We start from the raw sequence: 19,955 nt of genomic DNA, 5'->3' as shown, positions 1-19,955 counted from the left end.
GCTCAATGAGGGGGGGGTGGGACAGGGCAGGATTTTTTAGAGGGACCAAAAGAAGGAGAGAAGTGCTCAGCCACAAGGGGCTAAAGCCCCTGCCCAGGAGGCCTGGGATTTGGAGTCAGGCCAAGCAGGCTGAATCCACAGGAGGAGCCAAACCAGGAGGGGGAACAGGCTGCAGCTGCTGCTGCTGCTACCACTGCCACTGCCACTACCTGGAGGAGGTAGGGGGGCGGGGGGAGGAACTGTCTGGGGAAGTGGCCCAGGGAAGAGCTGTGGTGCTCATAACAATGGGAGCCCTCCCCCACCGCCATCAGCCACACAGGGTCCCTGGGCCGGAACCCGGAATGAGTGGGTGGGGCCCGGGTTCCCCCCAGACCACCATCTTCCCCCTTTCCCCTCCTCATGAAGGGCAGCGGTGTCTGGACCAGGGGAGAGTGGACTAAATAGAAGCCTGGAGACCAGGAGCCTGGCCAGCCTTGCCACACTGCGTACAGATATGGTCGCCTCCTCTCAAAAGAGCTATATTGGCATTGGAAGAGGGCAACCAAAATTATTAGGGGTTTAGAACTGGTGCCATATGGAGAGCGATTAAAAAGACTTTGCAGCTTAGAAAAGAGGACACTAAGGCCACATCTACACTGGCTGCAGAAGGTCGTCCGCTTAGGTTCAATCTTCCAGCACGCTGTTCCCCGTCAATGTCAACCCTGGAACTCCTTGCGAGCTGCAAGAGTTAAGGAATGTCGGCGGGAGGTGCAGTTCTGCAGTGAAGATGGGGACCAACGTCGATGGCTGCAAAATCGATTTTTTACGCACGCAATCGGCATACCTAAAATGGCATTGCAGCTGTCGATATTCCTGGTGAGTGTAGATGTCAGGGAGATATGATAGAGATCCATAAAATCATGGCTGGTGGAGAAAAAGTTATTTACTTGCTTCCATAACATAAGAGCTAGGAGCCACCAAATGAACCTAATGGGTAGCAAGTTTAAAGCAAGGAAAAGGAAATTTTCCTTCACGCAGTGCATGGTAGGCCTGTGGAACGCCTTGCCAGAGGATGTTGTGAAAACCGGGGCTTTAACGGGGTTCAAAAAAGAACTAGAACAATTCAAAGGTAGGTCCATCAATGGCTGTTAGGAATGGTGTCCCTAGACTCTATTTGTCAGACGCTGGAAATGGGTGACAGAAGAGGGATCACTGGATGATTACGTGTTCTAGTCACTCCCTCTGGGGCACCTGGCATTGCCCACTGCTGCAAGACAGGAACTTGGGCTAGATGGACCTTTGGTCTGACTCAGTGTGGCCATTCTTATGTTCATTTGTTTTATGTCATGGAACCTCCACTGGAAAGGGTAATGTCATTGCCAGACCACCAATCTGTTGTGATTCCTAGGACCTGAGAGCTTTCAGGACTCAAGTTTAAACCGTTGATTCTTTCACCCTTTGGCCAGGCCCTGGGGGTGGAACAGTACCCTTAAAAGAATTTGGGGCTCTGCCAGCCTGGTGGTAGGAACGCATGTATTCACTATTATTATTCTGAGTGCAAAGAATCACACAGTCACACCCCTGTGAACACAAGCCAGAGGAGTCAATAGCCAGCAATCTTACTCCATGTTTTGCTGTTTTCATACACAGCCTAGAAAAGGTGCCACATCACAACCTGCCCACCCAGCCACACCATCAAACCACACTCATGGGCATCCCTGGCAGCCATCATCAGTAAGGAAAGTGGAGGAGAATGTAACATAGTCTCCTCACTGAATGGTTGTCAACCTCTTCCATAGTATGACCTCCTTGTCCACACCGGGACACTCTGCCCCACCCTGGCCTTGCCATTTAGCAATAGGGGAGTGGCAGGGTGGTTCAGACCTTCATCCCCAAGCTGAGAACCCCTGCCCTGACTCTTCCTCTTAGCTAGCCTGTATCTGGCAGGGCTGTAACTGTGGAGTGAAGCAAGGGCTAGTGACGGTCTTTGCCTAGCCCTGTGCATTGCGTGTGTGGGCAGGGACCTTGGCTTTGGGCCCCTTGGAAAGGGCGGAGCCTCAGGTGGAAGAGGTGGGGCTAGAAGTTAGTCTACCTCAGCATTGCCCGGGGCAGGGCTCTTGTGATTTAGAGGGCCCAGAGCATTGGCTCTGGTTACTGCTGTGATGGTGGTGGTGGCTTGGAGCCCTGCAGGGCCCCAGAGCAACTGCCCGTTTGCTTCCCCTGTTGGGGGTCTGGAGTGAAAGTAAATGCTCCACCCTTCCATTCTTTCCTGTCCCTTTAATACTAAAGAGACTTGCACACTGCCACCATGGCTAAATCAGCAGCAGCAGCAGCAGCAACAACCACGGGCTCAGCACTCATTGGCATCCAATGTCTCCCTCACTATTTCCTTCCATCTTTCCCTGGCCAGTGCAGAGTGGCTTGGTTTCTGTACACTAGCTCCGCACCAATCTACTCTATGACCTACCCATTCTCTGGGGGGTCTGCCTCTCCTATCAAACCGTCCATCGTGCTGAATACCAGGGTCTTGATTTTTCATTTGTTGTTCATTCTGCAGATGTGGCCGAATAGCTGTAACTTGCATTGTATAACCTTCTGCGGTAGGTTCTCTTTCAGCTGCATCTTCCAATATAACTCCTTCTTGGTGACCTTCTGCAACCATCCTATTCTCAGGATCTTTCTATAACTCCTCCCGAATGCCAACATCCTTTGCTTTGAAGCTTTTGGTATCACCTGTCTCACATCCACACAACATGCTGCTGAATATGCATTTTTCAAGACGCGCAGCTTAGTTCCCAAGCTAATCACTGCCGGCCAATTTGTGTGAAGTTCAGCTATAGCTCACTGAACATACGGTGCTGGATGTGGCATTCGCTCCCATCAGCAGGAAGCCCTGTATACTAATAGCATTGCACCTTGTGCAGGTAGCTCCTCAGGACTGCAGGCAGAGGGGGAGGTCCTGTCTATAAAGAAAAGCACCAGGAGAATCTACACTTCCCAGCCAGGCTGACACATATGTACATCTCGCAAACTTCAGGGCATGTTCCTTTGCCTTGCTGTGTGTTACACGCTGTCCATTTATACAAACAAGGCTTCTCTGTGTGCTTCTGGTTAGAGGACACCCCTGGAATCCTCGTGGACAAATTCAACTACGGTTGTTGCACTGCTCACAAAGGAGCCTTTATGATTGCAAAGACAAAACCTTAATTAAGGTGGTGTGCAGGTTCCATGAGCACTACACACTTAATGGGTGCACCTGGGTTAGTGCTGCACGTTTGCTAATGTGGCTGAGGCACCAGTTAAGGGTTTGCATCTGCGGGGAGGGGGCTTAATGTGTTGTGCGTTTATGGTGCTGTTGGAAATAGCTTGCAAAGCATCTGTTACTGGCCATGGACCTAAGCTGTGCAGGTGTTGGGTTTTGGGTAAAAGGTTTCTGATCACTTGGCATTGCATTGCTTTTAAGGGTTCGGGTAAGGAGGAGTCACACCCAGCTAACTGTGAGTCTTTCAGACCAAGGTTTTGTTCAGGAAAATTACTTCTGAGGGAATTTTGCATCAAACAAATACAAACATTTTGTGCAAAATATTTTAAAAAAATCTGCAAATGTCATCAGTAAATAAATGAGGCAGCTTCAGCCCAGCAGGTGGGGGAATATGGGCCACTGGTTGCCCTGAGGTGGGAGGTCATGCGGCAGCCCTTCCTGTCCCCTCCCTGGGCCATGGGCTCATTGGTGGGACAGCATCCAACCCTGACACAGCACCAGGGCTGGGCCTGCCCCAGAAATGGCCTGGGGCCCCACATTCTGCATCTGGTGTGAGCACGAGGGCTGAGTGTGGCAGTATCCAAGTGTATGTGAGGATCTTGGGTGGGGCAGCTGGGTGTGGGTGGCTCGGGGGAAGTCTGAGTGAAGGGGGGAGGGGATCTGGATGCACAGGGGATGTGGGGGTTCAGGTGCAAAGCCAATGGAGTTATGTAGGGGAATCCAGGTGATGGTGATAGGGGCTCAGCAGGAGGGTTGGCTGTGGGGGGTGGGGTGGGGGAGTTCTCAGCGCAGGGAGAGTGGGACGATGGTCTGAGTGCACCTGATCAGGAGGCTGGGTGCAGGGTGCTCAGCAGCTTAGCGGTTGGAGTGGGGAGCTTCACAAGGGGGTGTTCTGGGTGAAGGGGGTCAGTGCAGGTGTCGGACAGGAGGAGGTGACTGTGGGGGGCTCAGTGGGAGGATTCCATGTGTATTTGGGGTCTGACTCTGCAGAGGTCCAGATGCATGGGGGCGGGGTGGGTAGGGGAGGCACTCTCCATACAGTGACCCCTTTCCTCCCCGTGGCTGAGGAGCAAAGCGGGCAGGAGGTGCGTGTGCAGTTTCTCACAGCCCGGCAAAGTTTCTGGGGGTGAGTCTGACCTGGCACCAGCTTCAAATCCTGTCCACTGAGCCAGAGATAGCATCTGAGCCCCGAACAGGATAGGAGCCACTGGCTCCGTGACATCCCCAGCCCGGCCTTCCCCCGGCAGTGATTAGCCTCTCTGCCTGCTGTTCTAAGCACCCAACCCATCATGCTTGTCTCTTCCCTTTGCTTTCCCTTCAGAAAGTGATTTTTTCTGTGGGGAAAGAGAAAGCCGTGAGGGGCTATGAAATCTGTGCACCTGCCCATGCGCAGAACTCCCCCAGGAGCAGGACGGAGCTGTCTATTCCATAGACCTCCAACGGGATGAACTGACACACTGCACCTTTCCCCTCTCAGGTGTTGGCCCTCTTTGCTCACCAATCCAATCACATCCCCACGACTCCTGCAGCTTGTCACGGTGTATCAGTCCCACGCTACTGCTGTGCTGTGCCCACTGCCAACGTCGTTTCCTTCTGTTCCCCCATCTGCCTGTGTCCGTCCTTTGTACTTAGGCCAGATCTACACTAGACCATCCATCCCATTTCGGCCGGGACAGCCCCGTATTGTGGGCACTAGGAAGCCTTCCCAATTTATTTTAACAAAGGGGCAAACTGACCTATAGTTGAGCAGGGGAGCAGCTGCCACCCAGTTCCCTGCACCTCAAAGCATGTGGCAGCCGGGGAGGTCTCCCATGGGGTGGCAGCCCTGTTCCTTGTGCCCTGAGGTTTGGGGCAGCTGAAGAGGTCTCTCCATGGGGAGGCAGACCCCCTCCCTGCATCCTATGTGGGGGACAGCCAGGGAGGTCCCCTGCAGGGTGGCAGACCCCTTTCCAGCACCCCAAGGCATGGGGTAGCTGGAGAGGTCTTCCCCTGGGGGGGCAGTCCCATTCCCTGAGCCCTAAAGTATGGGGCAGCCAATAAGGTGCCCTCTGGGGCAGCAGCCCCCTCCCAGTGCCCTGAGGTGTAGGGCAGGTGGGGACCTATGTTTGCTTGGCAACCACAGCCAGCAAGCTGCTCCCTGCCAGGGTGTCCCGTATTTGGGCTAGGGAACTATGGTCACCCCACTGAAAGTTGATCCTAGATACACAATTCCAGCTATGACAATTGCATAGCTGGAATTGACATAACTAGATTTGACTTATCTGGCTGCCCTCACAGAGGGAGGTTGATGGCAGAAACTCTCCTATCAACTTCCCTTATTCCTTGCAATAACGAAGAGCACCGAGTTTCAACTGTTGATCCCTGATTGTTCGATTTGCACATCCCCACTAGCTGCGCAAAATCGAATCCCTGAGTGGGTCGATCTTATGGCAAGTGCAGAGGTACCCTTACTCCTTGCAACTGCAAGAGGCACTGGAGTTAATAGGAGTGCCCTCAAAGTATGATTTAGCGTGTCCCTACTAGGTATGCTAAATCAAATCCCGGAAGATTGACTTTGGGCGCGTCAATCTTCCTGTAAGTACAGGCGTGCCCTTAGTCCCTAACCTCAGAGCTTGCAATTTATCTTCACATTTGAATTTGTACCGCACCTAGCACAATGAGGTCTGGGGTGTCTAGCAAGTCAACTCTGATAATTCTAACAGCTCTAGGGGTGGCTCTGTTGGTGGGTTAGGATTCACAGCATGAAAGGGGTGCACATCGTGTGTGCAAGAGGTCATGTTCATTTCGGATTCTCTCTTCTTCTGCTCAGTGTCTGAGGGACTCAGCATTCAGGGCAAGAGGACGGCTCTCCAGTCTCAGTGTCTCCAGTGATTCCCGAAGCAAAATTTTCCCTCCGCTCTTTGTCACAGAATTAACCTAGGGAACTCCTCGCCAGATGACGGGATGGGCTGTTCTGCTCTCTTGCTCTGAAGCTCTGGTACTGGCTGCCACTGGAGACACCAACGGGCTTGATGGACCATTGATCTGACCCCCCACTGGCTGTTTTTATGTTCTTCTTCTCCAGATGTTCTTCTTCTCTGGTGCGACTCTTGCATCAATGACGACTTCAACCAGGGCAGGCCAGTGATTCCCACCCCTCTCCCCTGCCTGGTTCACAGCTTATTCTAGAACAGTGTCTCTCTACCAGGGGTATCAACTCATCTAGAGATTTGCCTTGTTTTACAACAGGCTACATAAAAAACACGAGTAGGCTAATGTAGACACTGCCAGAAAGTCAATGCAGCCTAAAAGTTCATTCAGATAATGACTTCTTTCTACTGCTTCACATGCCTCGCACTGATAAGTCAGTGCAATATTTCTATTCCAATTTGTTTATTTGATAGTAAAGTGGTAGAAAAGCAGCCAAGTTTTCAGCCACAGGCTACTGTCAGATTTTTGCCTGTTTGTGCAAGTAGCTTTGAAGTCAGGGAGGCCAAATGATAGCTGGGTGGTTTGTGCTTTGGCCTGTTATGCCTAGGATTGTGAGTTCCAGCCTACAGAGGGCATGTAAGAATGAGGGCAAATACCCTTTTTTTTTTTTTTTAAATTAAAAAAAAAAAGTCTGTGATAGACCCTGCTGTGCATGCAAGGAACTGGATTCCCTGACCTCTGAAGGTCCCTTTCCAGTTCCATGAGATACAGGGTAACCTGGTGGTGTACAAAACAAATTGGACTCCTGCAGAGGGAACAATAACTTGGAAATGCTGACTGGCGCCTACCTCAAGACCTCCAATTACCTTAGGGCCATGTCTCTCCGGGGGTGGTATGTGCACTCTTAGGGAGTCTGCCAGAGAAGCCTGGGGGGTGCTTATTTTTTTAAAACGGGGATACTTTATAAGAAAAGGCTGAGCCCCACTGCCGGACGAGACGTGGGCTGGGAGTGGGGCCCTTCTGCCCACAAGCAGCTGAGTCATAAACGTCCTGGGCGCCTTCTCCCCGCCCCCTGGAGTTAGGGGGCAGGAGCTGCGGAGGAAGCAGCCAAGTGACAACCTGAAGGGGACAGGGGCGGGCTGTGCCCGGCTCCCGGGGCTGGGCGGGGCCGGGAAGGCGCTGAGCCCCGGCCCGGCAGAGGCCGCCGGGGAGCCCGGGAGGGGGATGGAGGGGGCGCCCCCGGAGGAGCAGGCGCTGCGGGAGTTCCAGGCCCTGGTGGAGCTGGTCGGGGGGAAGCCGGAGGTGCTGCTGGTCGGGGAGGTGCTGGAGGGCGGGGAGACCCGGGCGCTGCTGGGGGCGTTTGCCCAGGAGCTCTTCGGGGAGCAGCCGTGCAGCGGGGCCACGCCGGGCGCGGAGCCCGGGGAGCAGCCGTGCAGCGGGGCCCAGCCGGCGCCCCGGGTCCGGGTGTACCTCGGGCCCTGCAGCCGCGGCCGGGAGATCCGCTCCCCGCTGGTGTTCCTGCTGTGCCCGGCCGGCTGCTTGCGGCCGCGGCGAGCCCGGGCCCGGCTGCGGGAGATCGCCCGGGACCTGCGCAGCCGGCTGCCCCGGGCCCCGCCGCCCGCCCTGGTGGGGGTGATCGTGCAGCCGGGCCCGGGCGAGGAGGCGGCGGCGCGGCCCCTGCTGGAGGCGCTGCTCCGCGAGGTCTTCCAGGGGCGCCGGCAAGGCGCGGCGCCCCCCGGCGGGCTGCAAGACACGGTGCAGGCGGCCGCCTACAGCCCTGGCCGCCCGGACGGGCCGCTGGAAGTCCGCGCAGCCGCCTGCCGAGCGCTGCGAGCCGCCCTGCAGCGCGGAGCAGGTACGGAGGGGTGCGGGCGGGGGGCAGAGCTCGGCCTGGGGAGCAGCGGTCCTATTTTTCTTTCCATCCCAAGGGCAGAATAAATTTTATGACGTGCACCGTCTGTGTGCACCACCCATAGACACACAGGATGCCCCCTGCGGGCGCTCTGCTAATCAGCCAGCAACCGACTCTCTCCTAGACGCGGGGGGGGCTGGCAGGCGTGCAGCTTACAGGGAACGCTGCTTGGGGGGGAGTTGGTATCTCTCTCCTTGGTGCCTGTGGCTGTGCTGTGGCTCGACAGCAAATAGTGGATGGGGTAAGGAAGCCAAAGGACAGAGATTTTCCAGGAGAATGTGGCGCAGGGTGGCTGCCTGAGTTGGAAAAGGCCCGAACTCCAGCACCAGCCCTGCACTCTTCCACTGAACACCTGGAAATGGCAGTGCTCCCACGCCAGTAGCACAGCTTGTCTTGCTCCCAGGCTTGGGGCTGGCTCAGAGAATGCAGTGCCCCCTGCATAGAACCCACCCTCCCTTTTGCTGTATCCCAGCGGGGTTCCCAGGCCAGCACTGTCGCAGCACAAGGCAGGGCCGCGGGTATAAATGTATTTCAGTGATTCATAGCTGTAACGAACACCCGTAGGGACAGCTGAGTGGCACCAGGGTCTGGAACCCACTTCCATCTCAGCAGCACTGTCTTGTGGCTTCCCAGGAGTTGCACCAGGTTTACGAGAGCGGTATAACTGAAGCAGCACAGCCGTATGGTGTGGATGCAGGCCATGTCCACCGTGGGAGCCGTTTGCCGGTCCAGATGCAGCTCTGTGTTACACCAGCAAAGCGCTTCTAGTTTGCATGCAATTTATGCCATTTGCCGTGATACTGCATATTCCAGCTGCTCATACTCTTGTTTTCCCAGAGCGAAACAAGCAGCCCACTCACGTTGTATTACCCATATAACTCTGTGTACTCAAAGGGGTTTTGTCTGCACACCTCCATCAGTCACAAATGGTGCCGTGTCACACCCTTGACCCAGTAAGTAGGCTGGCCAGGGTCTGTAGTATACATGTAGCCAAGTTACACTGGTGTAAAGACACCTGTATGGTTTATTCCCACGGCGTAAGGGAAGGGGAATAAGCTTTGCACCTATGTCCTGTTAGAGGCTATCCCAGTATAAATGCTTCGCTAGAAAATCAACTCCCCCACCAGTGTAGCTCTACCAGCAACCCGTCTGCGTGTCCTCTGCGTGTCGCATGTGCTTTGGAGATAAGAGTTTCTTTAATAATGGCGCACAAACAGCATGGATGTGTAAACAAACCTCTCCACACCCCTCACTGCAGCAGGAGGTAACTGCCTGGAGCTCCCCTCCCTTTGGGTCTCTGCCCTGTTTTCTCTCTCCCCCTCGCTTTCACTACTTTCCCCAGTGCTCTGGTTCTCTGCCATGGCTGGTCCCTGCTTTGAGAGGTCCCCAGCTCTCCGCAAATTCATTTGTTTCAGACCCTAGAGGCAGCAGCCTTACTTCAGTCTGTGTAATCTGCCCTCACAGGAGATGCCCTGTCAGCCTCCCCTTGCCTTCCTGGTCTTATTTTTTCCCTTTGGCCCAGTTGGCTCCTTCCCAGGGAGAAAGCTGCGGCGGGGAGAGAGAGGGGCAGAGACGCTCCCTTGCTGAGTTTCTAGACCAGGCCTCTCAGCTTCCCTGGCTCAGGAGCCTGCAGTGTGGCTGGTGCTGTGGGGCAGGGGATGGGTTGTGTTGTGGTGTGTTTGCCTTTTCCTCTCAACCTCCAGCCTGACTTCAGTGCACGCAGGAGACGTTCTGCAACAGACACTCGGTGGTATTCCTGTTTCTGAGAGTCCCCACCCCACATATCAGATCTCTGCTCTGTGATGTTATTCCTTTGTCCCACTCCTTCCCTGGCTCCAGTTTCTTTTCTCCATCTGGTTGACCTGCCAGGCACTGCCTCCTGCTGGATCCGTGATTAGCTGCAGCTGAAGATGACCGGACTAACATTACACACCCAGCTCATTGGTACAGGACTGCTGCCACCACAAGCCCTGGTACAACTGGCTGGGCTGCTCCTTTTCTGTGCTCCACAGGGCTGTATTGGGCTGTCAAAAGGGGCCTGACCCTCATCCCTATGTTCCCCTTTGTCCTGGTAACTGGAGGGCAAGGAGAGCATGTCTGCACAGGAAAGTTACACCATTATAAACTAAGGTGCAGATTTAAACTGCTAGAGTTACATTGGAGTGGGGGAGAGGGATGCTTATTCGAGAAGGAGTGTAGTTTGGTTCTTGGTTTAGTTCATGCCTCTTTGGAAGGGGTGTAAAGTGCAGTAAAAGCTGTTCTCGTGCAGGAGTGGAGCTGTGCAGGTATTACAACTCCCCTGTGTCAGCCAGCCTTTACTTTTCCCTGTCATCTGAATGGTACTCTCCAGCTCTGTGCTATTCAAACCACTCCAGCCCCCACTTGCTTAAAATGCAGACCTGAGTGACAGCACCCCTTTGCTTCTCGCTGCTCTCTTGAATGTGGGCTCTGTCATGCAGAGGTAACTCATGGCAGCACAGCCCCCTAGCACAGATGCAGTGTAGAATCGTAAAATTCTAGGGCTGGAAGAGACCTCAGGAGGTCAACAAACCCAACCCTCTGCTCAAAGCAGGACCAATCATCCCAGTCAGCGATTTGTCATACTGGGATTTAAAAACCTCTAGGGATGGAGATTCCACCACCTCCCTAGGTAACGTATTCCAGTGCTTCACCACCCGCCTGGGGAAAGTTTTTCCTCATATCCAACTTGCACCTCCTGCTCTGCAACTTGAGACCGTTGTTTTATGTATACAGATGGAAGACATTCTCCTGATCACTTAAGCATTGCCCTGTTCTGCTCATTCCCTCTGAAGCATCTGGCACCAGCCAGGGCTGCACGACAGGCTCCTGAGCTAGGTGTGTCATTAGCCTGGCCCAGCATGGCTGTTACGTTCATGCTGATGTAGCGTTCCTCCTGTGCCCCAACCCAACAATCTGATAGTAGCCCGGCTAGCAGAAGCATTACTCTGTTGGTCAGGGATGCGTTTTTTGTTTTTTTTTTTAAATCACATCTCCAACCGAAGCAACAACTCGGTGACAGCTTTTAGGGGCTGTGATGTGTGCTGTAGAGCTGGGATGTGGATGGAGAGATTCCTGCATCCACTCATGGCCTTAACTAGCGCATGATCCCAGGATTTCAGAGAAGAACTACTAGCATATTAACCCGCTTTTCCTGAGCATCACATGCCTTTATGTTCTCTAGAGTCTAAAAGAGGGGAGAGCCATTTTATAAGAATTATGTTATTGGAAATTTTTTTGTGTTGACCAAGAGGAAGTATCATGAGGTGCAGCTTAAAGCTGCCTAAGATTGACTTCGTAAGGAGAGTCACAACTGGGGAGGACAATAACAGGGTGGCAGGAGATAAAGCTTGACTGGTGGGTAAGATATTCCATACCCTAGTATTTGGGGATACCTGATTGTTGCAACAACCTGCTTGTGACATCAAGTTGTGTGAGAGTAAACCCCCCCTCGTTTAATTGCCTAGTATTTTACAGTAATGGCTCAAGAGCTAATGGCAACTCACTTCAAAATGCAATGTTCTTTTTGCGATGGTGCAGATTCTATGGCATAGTTAAGTACAATACAAATCTCTCTGCTTCCAGCAGATAGTCTTTAGTGCGGGAGAGTTAGTCCCTCTGTAAGAAGTGATAGTAAAAGTGTATGGGGAGAGGTCCAGCCACAGGATGGGAAGGTTCCGCCTGCCCTCTCTCTGCATTTACATGTACACTCTCACAGCTGCTGTGTGTACACACAAACAAATCCACATGGATTTACCTGCCATGGCTGCTGAGGCTGCCAGCAGTCCCTCACCTTGATGCAAACTCAAAACCCATCCAAAACCCAGCTGCTAGTGAAACTCATTAAGGCAATTCTCGGCAGCAAGAAAGTGCAGGCAAATAGTCCTTACGCTGGATGTGTCTAGACGAGGGAGTCCATTTCATCGGGGAGAAATGGATTTCTGGGTACCATTTAGTGACATCATATGGTGAATTCTGCACAGAGGCCCAAATATCCAATGCCCCAAGGTTGAGGAGCGTGGATACCACTGTCAGCAGGGAACAGCCTGACTGTATGTGACCCAGAATAAGGCAGGTCCCCCTATTACCAGCAAGGACTTGAGGAAGCCCCATGTCTTGCTAATAACATTCTGAATTCCCTGTGGTCTTGTATCTCCAAGGTGCAGAGGACAGAGAAAAGCAGCGACTCCCCTCCATCCTGCGGTGTGTCCCCTGGGGCAGGAGGAGCCAGAGCAGAGGCAGTTCGGCTAAAGCTACCAATGACATTCATGAGGGTAAGCTCAGCTCCTGTGAGGTGCTTGTTTTCTCCACATGTCCAGCTACGGACTCCTCGCCAGGACAATTGTATCTTATCTGTGGTACCCATTTCTGTCCCCTCTGGCAGCGTTCCCAGGTCTTTCCAGTCTCGGGAGTGGTCGATCAGGAGAAGCCTTGGAAACTGTCTCCCCTGTGATGATGCTGAGTGCTCTCACTAAGCCATAAGGTCTGGCCTATGGTCCTTGTCTAGTGAAAACCTCAGAGGTTCCAATTGCCAAGCCTAATCCTAGAACAGGAAACAGCCTGTAGATGTCAAGTCCCGTCCTCTGGGCTCACAGGCAGGACCAAGCACTATCTAGACCATTCCTGAAAGATGTCTCTGTAACTGCCCACAGGCAAACTCAAACCTGTGATCTCAGGAGCTTAGTGCAGGCGCCACTACAACTTGAGCTAAAGGCCAGCTACCTCTCAACTGAGGCTGTAGCAGACACTTATTCTTTCTCTGTGAAGTGGTCTGGGTACCACTACATGGGACAGTTACCCCCCACCTTGGTGTGTGGGTTACATCTGTCTAACCTGTTCTTTAAGATCTCCAATAATGGAGATTCCACCACCTCCCCAGGCAATTTATTCCAGTGTTTAACCACCCTGACCGTTAGGGAGCTTTTCCTGGTGTCCAACAAAACCTCCCTTGGAATGTGGCTGGTGTCCTTGGGGAGAACATCTCTTCAATCTATACAAGCCAATGCACCCCTACTAACTGCTCCTGGATTCTACCCTCTGGCTCCGGTGGCAGCACATATAAAACCACACGCACAGCTGTCCCCACAACATCCAAATACTGAGAGACAATCGTTGTAGCACGCTGGCTGGGAGGCTTCTTTTTGTGTTGTCTCTCCCCAGTGTTTTACAAGCATTCTGCTGAGTCCTCCTATTTGCCTGTGCTTGGTGCAGTGGTCCGGTAGCCTGTGCGTGGTGCTGGCTGTCATGTGGCCATGGAGTGGCAATGGGTTTGCCAGGACATGTCTGGACTACAGATTGCTAACTGGGTTACTGCACGTGCATAGCATGTACATGTTCAGAGTGCTGTAGGACCAGGATCTAATCCAGCACAGCCCCAAGGCATGAACCCTCTGCTATCCAGACACCTGTGCCCACCCTGTCTTCTGAACTTACGTCTGCCTTGTGTTGATCACCCACTTGTTTCTGTGTCTCACCACCACGGAAGTTCAAGTTCTCTTTTGCCCACGCACACTTGTTCAGCCGGTGTGCCTGTCTCGTCACCTCGCCCATGCCCTGTCCATACTGCCCTAGCAGAGGATGCTGTGTTGGTAGATGCTTTGCCAGTGTCTTTCACGTATCTTATCTGGCCCAGTAAAAACACAAGGGTCCTAGTTTTCTGTACACTCATAGCGTCACCAATGTTGGTTCTAGGGGTGTAGCTGAAGCCTGGTCTATGCCTAAATTTTGCTGACAAAGCAATCTATTTAAGAGCCTAGCCTCCTTTCTGGTGAGGACCCCACAGGTTCCAGTTGCCAAGCCCAATCCTAGAACAGGAAGGGACCTGGAGAGGTCAAGTCCAGTCCCCTACCCTCATGGGCAGGACCAAGCACTATCTAGACCATTCCTGACAGATGTCTCTGTAACCACCCACAGGGGGATTTGATCTTGGGGACTTCTGGAGCTTAGGGCAGGCGCCTCTACAGCTTAAGCTAAAAGCTCCCTTCCATATCTGTGCTGGCAAAAGCCCTCACACAGAGCGAATAAGTCTCAAGTTGAATATTGTGCAGCTAGGTCTTAATAGGGCTAGCAATTACCTTAACCATTACAAAGACAGCTTCCCCATCTTTGATGTTCATAGTGAGCTGAGGCAAGCCACTGAACTTACTACACACTGGCAGTAAGTCATTTTCTTCACCCTCTCCCCTACCCTTCACCCCCCTCTTTCTGTCCCATGTAGCTAATTTGTCAGTTTTCGTTTCATTGTTTTTCCTCTGTCTGTTATAGTTTTGTCGTGCCAGTTTACTTTCATCACACTTTCCAGATCTGAAGAAGTGGGTCTGTGCCACGAAAGCTCTTCACCTAAGAAATTATTTTGTTAGTCTTTAAAGTGCTACGTGACTGCTTGTTTGTTTTGTGAAGATACAGATAACTTGGCTACCTCTGTGTGATAATGGTACAACGGAGGAATTAGGATGAAACAGGCCCCTTTGTGGGCAAATCATTGAAATGCTCAGTTTGTGAGAGGTTAAATGCTGGTACACAAAGGGCATTTTCTCCCTTAAAACTGTGGTGCATGGTGAGACGATCTGGTCCAATAAATATCCTGCAGTCGGTCTCAGGCAGACAGGCCCTCATGCCCATGTGGAGGCTAGTGGAAGTTGATAAGGCATCACATAGGTCTGGGGGTTATCTGCAGGGGTCGATTCCAGGATTGGGACTGAGAGTGCCTTACTCAAGAGATGGTGAGGTGAGTCACCAGGTGTCAGAGGAAAATTCTGTATGGTGCCAGAATGCTCAATCTATGATCTAAAATTAGAGCTAGTTATAGAAACAGTCTCTGATTTCTGGTTCATTTATTGTTGAAACTTAAAATATTAGTCACAATATGCTAGATGGACCTTTGGTCTGACCCAGTGTAGCCCTTCTTATATAATTTGCGTAAAATGAGCATGCTGGAAACAAGGACTCCAGAATGCATTGTCCTCACTGACCTTGCTTTGTTTCCCTTTCTCTGCTCCTCGTAGGTGGCCTGCAGGACCCGGAGGAGGGGGTGGCTCTGACAAGTATATTGCCTAATGGAAAGTGTGAAGAAGCTGGCAGAGGCGCAGGCCCTTAGAGCTGCTGAATGGCATTGTGGGACCACTCTTGTGTGAAGACGATGGGTTGAGTCTGCTGGAGAGGCACTTGGAAGCCATTGTACTGCTCTTGGAAAAATCTGCTACCTTCTGTAGCAACACACCATGTCTGAACCAGATAATCTTCCCGCCCCACTATTGCTGCAGCAAAATCCAGAGGAGGGTTGTATTCCATCATGCAGTAGAGTGAATCTGGAGAGAAGAAAATGGACCGGGGATCTTTAAGAAATCCTGTTGGAAGCATTTCCTGGGGATGTGGCCACGCAGGATTGCTCAGCTGTTCAAGGAGACTCTTTCATTTGAACAACAAAATGCCCATCCAAGAGGCCTTCTGAGTTTCTTTGCTGATGAAACCAGTCTTCTGCCTTGCCCTTATGCTCCCGTGCTGTTCCAGACTTCCAGCTAAGGGCCTCGGTAGCCCTTGTGTTTTGTGTTATGGCTCCTCCACTAGGAAAGAGCAAGCAACCAGGAAAAAAAAAAGAAGCACTAGAGCTGCAGAGAGATCACGTTGGGGCTGCTCATCTTCATGTATAGGCCTTGGGACACCCTGACCAGTTCAAGAGGACTGACTGCAATAAGCTCATATGAAGAAAGAGCCGTGGCTACTGGCAGACCGCTCTGCTTGTGCACGATGGAGAAGTGACTGATGCTCATGTCTGTCGGAGCGTGGTCAGAGCGCCAGGCATTCCATCTGGCTAATCGTGGTGCTAAGTGAGTGATTTACGGGTTGCATTGGGGGCATTATAGTATTTCCATGTTGCGAAGGGGGTGATGGATATCCACCCCTTCCCCAACTTCTTAATGGTGGGATCCCAACAACCACACAGCTTTCAGGCCCCCAAGACAACACCATAAGTTTCTCTCTCTCAAAGAACTGACTTAATATATGGTTTTTAGGAAATAAAAAAATTATATATTTACTAGTTTGCAACGGTATATTTTTAACCTGTCTGGCAGCCAGTTGTTTTAATTAGGGTTTTATTTGCATGGGGTATTGATGGGAGACTAGGTATGTCCGATACATTTCCTTATGACTCCTTTTTTTCAGCATGTATTTCCAAGTTTGGCTTTAGCTTGGTTTTCCTTGCTCTCTGTTGCAAGTTTTCATCAGATCAGGCTGTTGGCAGGACAGTGTCTCCTCAGTTGTGTCCCACCTCGCTGCCTTCCCAGCTTGCCAGGAGGCTCTTTCCCGTGGGTCGGTCCAGCTGCAATCTGCTTTTCTTCCTTTTTTTCAACTGCTCTTCCTTTGTTCTCTGCTTGGCAGAGACGCTGCAAACAGCCAAGCGGTGGGTAACCCCAGCCGATCCAAACGCCTGATCAGCTGAAAATTGGTCGTGTCTCTTCTGAAAGCAGCGCGCTGTAGACAATCCTTGTCTGTTGTGTAGAGGAGCAAGATGTTAAAGAGCAAGTAATCTGGTATCCAAGTAACTGCCATAATTTGTCTGTTATTTGGTTAACCCCTCCCTCGCCCTGCCGCTCTGCATTTAAAAGGCTGAGCCGGCCCACAGCCTGGCTCAACTTCTGTCCCCACCGTGGGGTTGGACCCTACCCCTTTCCCTGCTCCTCCGTGTGCTTGTTCTGCCTTTAAAATGCAGAGCAACCTTGGGGGAAACTGCATGATCCCAGCACAGACAGGGATAGAGGCAGAGCCAGCTACTCCGTATTTCCTGTGGGAGGCTGTGAGTAACTGGTAGCCGTAACCGATAAGAAGATGCTTATTGGTTAGTTATGTAACCAGATACTCTGTCATTTCCCTAGTCAGCAATCGGGATGACTGTCTTTACCCAGCTGTGACCATGGACAAATCACTTCATTTCTCTGTACTTCAATCTTCTCAACTGTAAAATGGGGCTATTAATATTTATCTACCTCATACGGAAGCTGCAAGGCCTCATTAATGTCTGAAAAGTGCTGTGAGATCCTTGGAGGTGCCAGAGAAGGACAAAGGGGAGCGGGAGAACACAAATGTACAATAATCTACACGTGACTGTGTTTCCCCTTCACAGTCTGCCTGTGTTGATGCAGTGATGTTTCTGCTGCATGAGAGCAGCCCATCGCATGTGGGGTGATTCAGAAGTGGCCTAGCAGAGGAAAAGTGCTTTAAGTGTCAGAGAGGGGGAGTGACAGAGTGGCTGAGTCAGTGGGGTTATGTTTTCTCTGGTGTGTGACTGATGGGTGTTTGAAGAAATTGGTTGGTGGAATTTTATTTTGTAATTCAGGTCGCTCAAGACCTTGGCTGCTGAGCGAGCGTCTTCGTCGTTTCTGACTTAGGCCTTGTCAACGTGTGTTTGTTCGGTATAAACTATGGAGGGAGTTTACATCATTAGTTTTCTCAGTGTAACTCTCTGGGGACACTCTGATCCGGGCGTGACGGTGCCTTTTTAAAAAAAGAATAGCTTCTATCACTTGGGAAGGGGTTTAAGCTAAAGCGAAAAAAGCCAGGCCTATAGAATCATAGGACTGGAAGGAATGTCAACAGGTTGTCTAATCTTCTCCTCTGCACTCATGGCACCACTAAGAATTATCTAGATCATCCCTGATGGGTATTTATCTAACCTGCTCTTAAAGATCTCCAGTGATGGTGGTTCCACAACGTTAGGCAACTTGTTCCAGCATTCAGCCACCCTGACAGGAAGTTTTTCTGAGTGTCCAATCTAAATCTCCCTTGCTGCAATTTGAGCCCATTGCTTCTTATCCTTTTGTCAGAGATTAAGAAGATTTTTTCTTTCTCCTCCTTGTAACAACCCTTTATGTACTTGAAAATGCTTATCAAATCCCCTTTGAAAGAATTGGGTTGGTTTAGTTTGGAAAAGAGGAGACAATTTACCCTGTTAGGTCATGTTTTATAGACCTGAATCACTTTTGTTGCTCTTCTCTGGACTTGTTATAATTTGGCCACACTTTTCCTGAAATGTGGTAACCAGGACCGGAGACAATAACGCCTCTGAGCCCTAATCAGTGCAGAGGAGAGCAGAAGAATTACGTCTCGCATCTGGCTTCTGAAACTCCTGTTTAAAACATCCCAGTGGGCAGCCTCATGCTTCGGTGCACATAACAAAATTTATTCTGCCAGTGGATGGAAAAAATTAGAGGGAACATTGCCAGTCACCCTCATTTGGAACTGGAAGTACACAGTCAGGCAGCAGCAGAGACAAAAAACAAACAAGGCAAACCCAGCTACAGTACAGTATTGTGTTAAAAGAAAAACTACCAGAAAATAAAGGGAAGTTTTCAACAAAGCCTTGAAAAGGTGAGAAAACTTTGTGCATTTCCTTTAAATTAAGATGTCTAAAAGCAGTCTTTTTCTTCTGCATGATAAAGTCCAAAGCTGTATTAAATCAATATTTAGTTGAGAACTTTTCAAAACTTGTGAAGAAGGGTCACACCCACCAAAGTTCATTTCCTAATAAATAAATTTGTTAGTCTTTAAGTTGCTACAGGACTCGTTCTATTCAGAGTTACAAACAGTTCAGAGTTATGAAACTCCATTCCTGAGGTGTTCATAACTCTGAGATTCTGCCATAGTGCCATGGCATTTAAGAATCTATATAGAGGGACTGGCACCCGCTTATGTCTTGTTCCTGGGGTATTCTGCAGGTTAAAATTGCTTTGTGGGAATATGGCTACAAGCAAGTTGAAAATACAAATGTAATAAGGTGATTGAGTAAAGTCGTCTAGTGTGGGTGGCTGCATACGAGATGCTGAATTTCAGCACTGAGTGGGAAACAGCTTATAGTTTAGTGGTTTGAAATGAATGCCAGCTACTGTGCTGCCTTCTAGCCTAGCTCACCTGGGGGGCTTTGAAGGCACGTCGAGGGCATGTCTGCCCTAGAGTTAATGGACATGAAGTTGATATACAGCCACTGCAGTAATTAAATTGGGGGTTCATTTCCATGCCGGCTTCTTTGGTCTTGGGGTGGGTCCTCACCATGAGTGCTTGCACTGACTGATGTGGGTCATTGTGGACCCTAGTAGCCCTGGGGTTCACAGCTATGTTTACAGGCAGAGCTGTCAGCCAGATGAAGGCTCACAGCCAACAGGAGATGTAAGTAACACAGTGCGCTGTGTCACCCTAACTACGTCAACATACGCATGACACCTCTCACAGACGTGGAGTTATGTTGGTGCAGCAGGCCACTTCGGCAGAAGCAGCACTCTTATGTACACACTAACATAATTAGATTGATTGTACCTTAACTGTAGTGTAGAGAGACCAGGCGTGTGTCTGTTATGAATCCACATCTCTCTCTGCTGATCTCTAACTTAAGAGCCGGTCGTTTAACAATCAGATTTTTTTATACTAATTTAACATTTATCTTACTCCCAGAACCGGGGTGATATGTTTTGCGAATCTTTATAATCTGTTAAGGCCTGATGAATTAACCATTTAAAACAGCCCTGTAGAGATACATTAAATGTGTATGGACTTGGGGCCAAATTCTACACTGTTATTCGAGCTTTGCACATGTAGTGACTTTATTGAAGTCAGTGGGCTCATTCTAGGCTTATATGGAAGTAAATGGAAGCAGAGCTGGCTCCATGTATCTTCTGCTGGACACTAATCTAAAGAAGAAAAGCGACTTAGATTTTTTTAACAGGTGAACTTGCCCTTTATAGTTGAAGAAATTGTTTTATGTATTTAATTGGGGGACTAATTTTGGGATATTGTTACCTTAAGTACTTGATGTAAGGAACAAATAAACAGATTTAAATTGTATCATATATATTATTTTTGCTGTCTGTCTGTCTCTCTGGGCAA

The 19,955-nt window shown here is 50.6% G+C and overlaps 1 protein-coding gene across 1 annotated transcript; it reads left to right on the top strand.

Moving 5' to 3' along the window:
* The first annotated feature begins 7,375 nt into the window (after positions 1 to 7,375).
* C10H2orf72 (chromosome 10 C2orf72 homolog) lies at positions 7,376 to 19,906 on the top strand. Its single transcript, XM_075004620.1, has 3 exons — positions 7,376 to 8,006; positions 12,242 to 12,355; positions 15,086 to 19,906. Exons 1-3 carry the CDS (start codon positions 7,376 to 7,378, stop codon positions 15,175 to 15,177), a joined length of 837 nt encoding a protein of 278 aa, XP_074860721.1. The 3' UTR covers positions 15,178 to 19,906.
* The last annotated feature ends 49 nt before the right edge of the window (positions 19,907 to 19,955 follow it).

Source organism: Carettochelys insculpta, chromosome 10 (genome assembly GCF_033958435.1).
Source record: "Carettochelys insculpta isolate YL-2023 chromosome 10, ASM3395843v1, whole genome shotgun sequence".
NCBI classification, from domain to species: Eukaryota; Metazoa; Chordata; order Testudines; family Carettochelyidae; genus Carettochelys; species Carettochelys insculpta.
The sequence above is the reverse complement of the archived record's forward strand: the minus strand, read 5'-3'. Positions and strand labels throughout refer to the sequence as shown.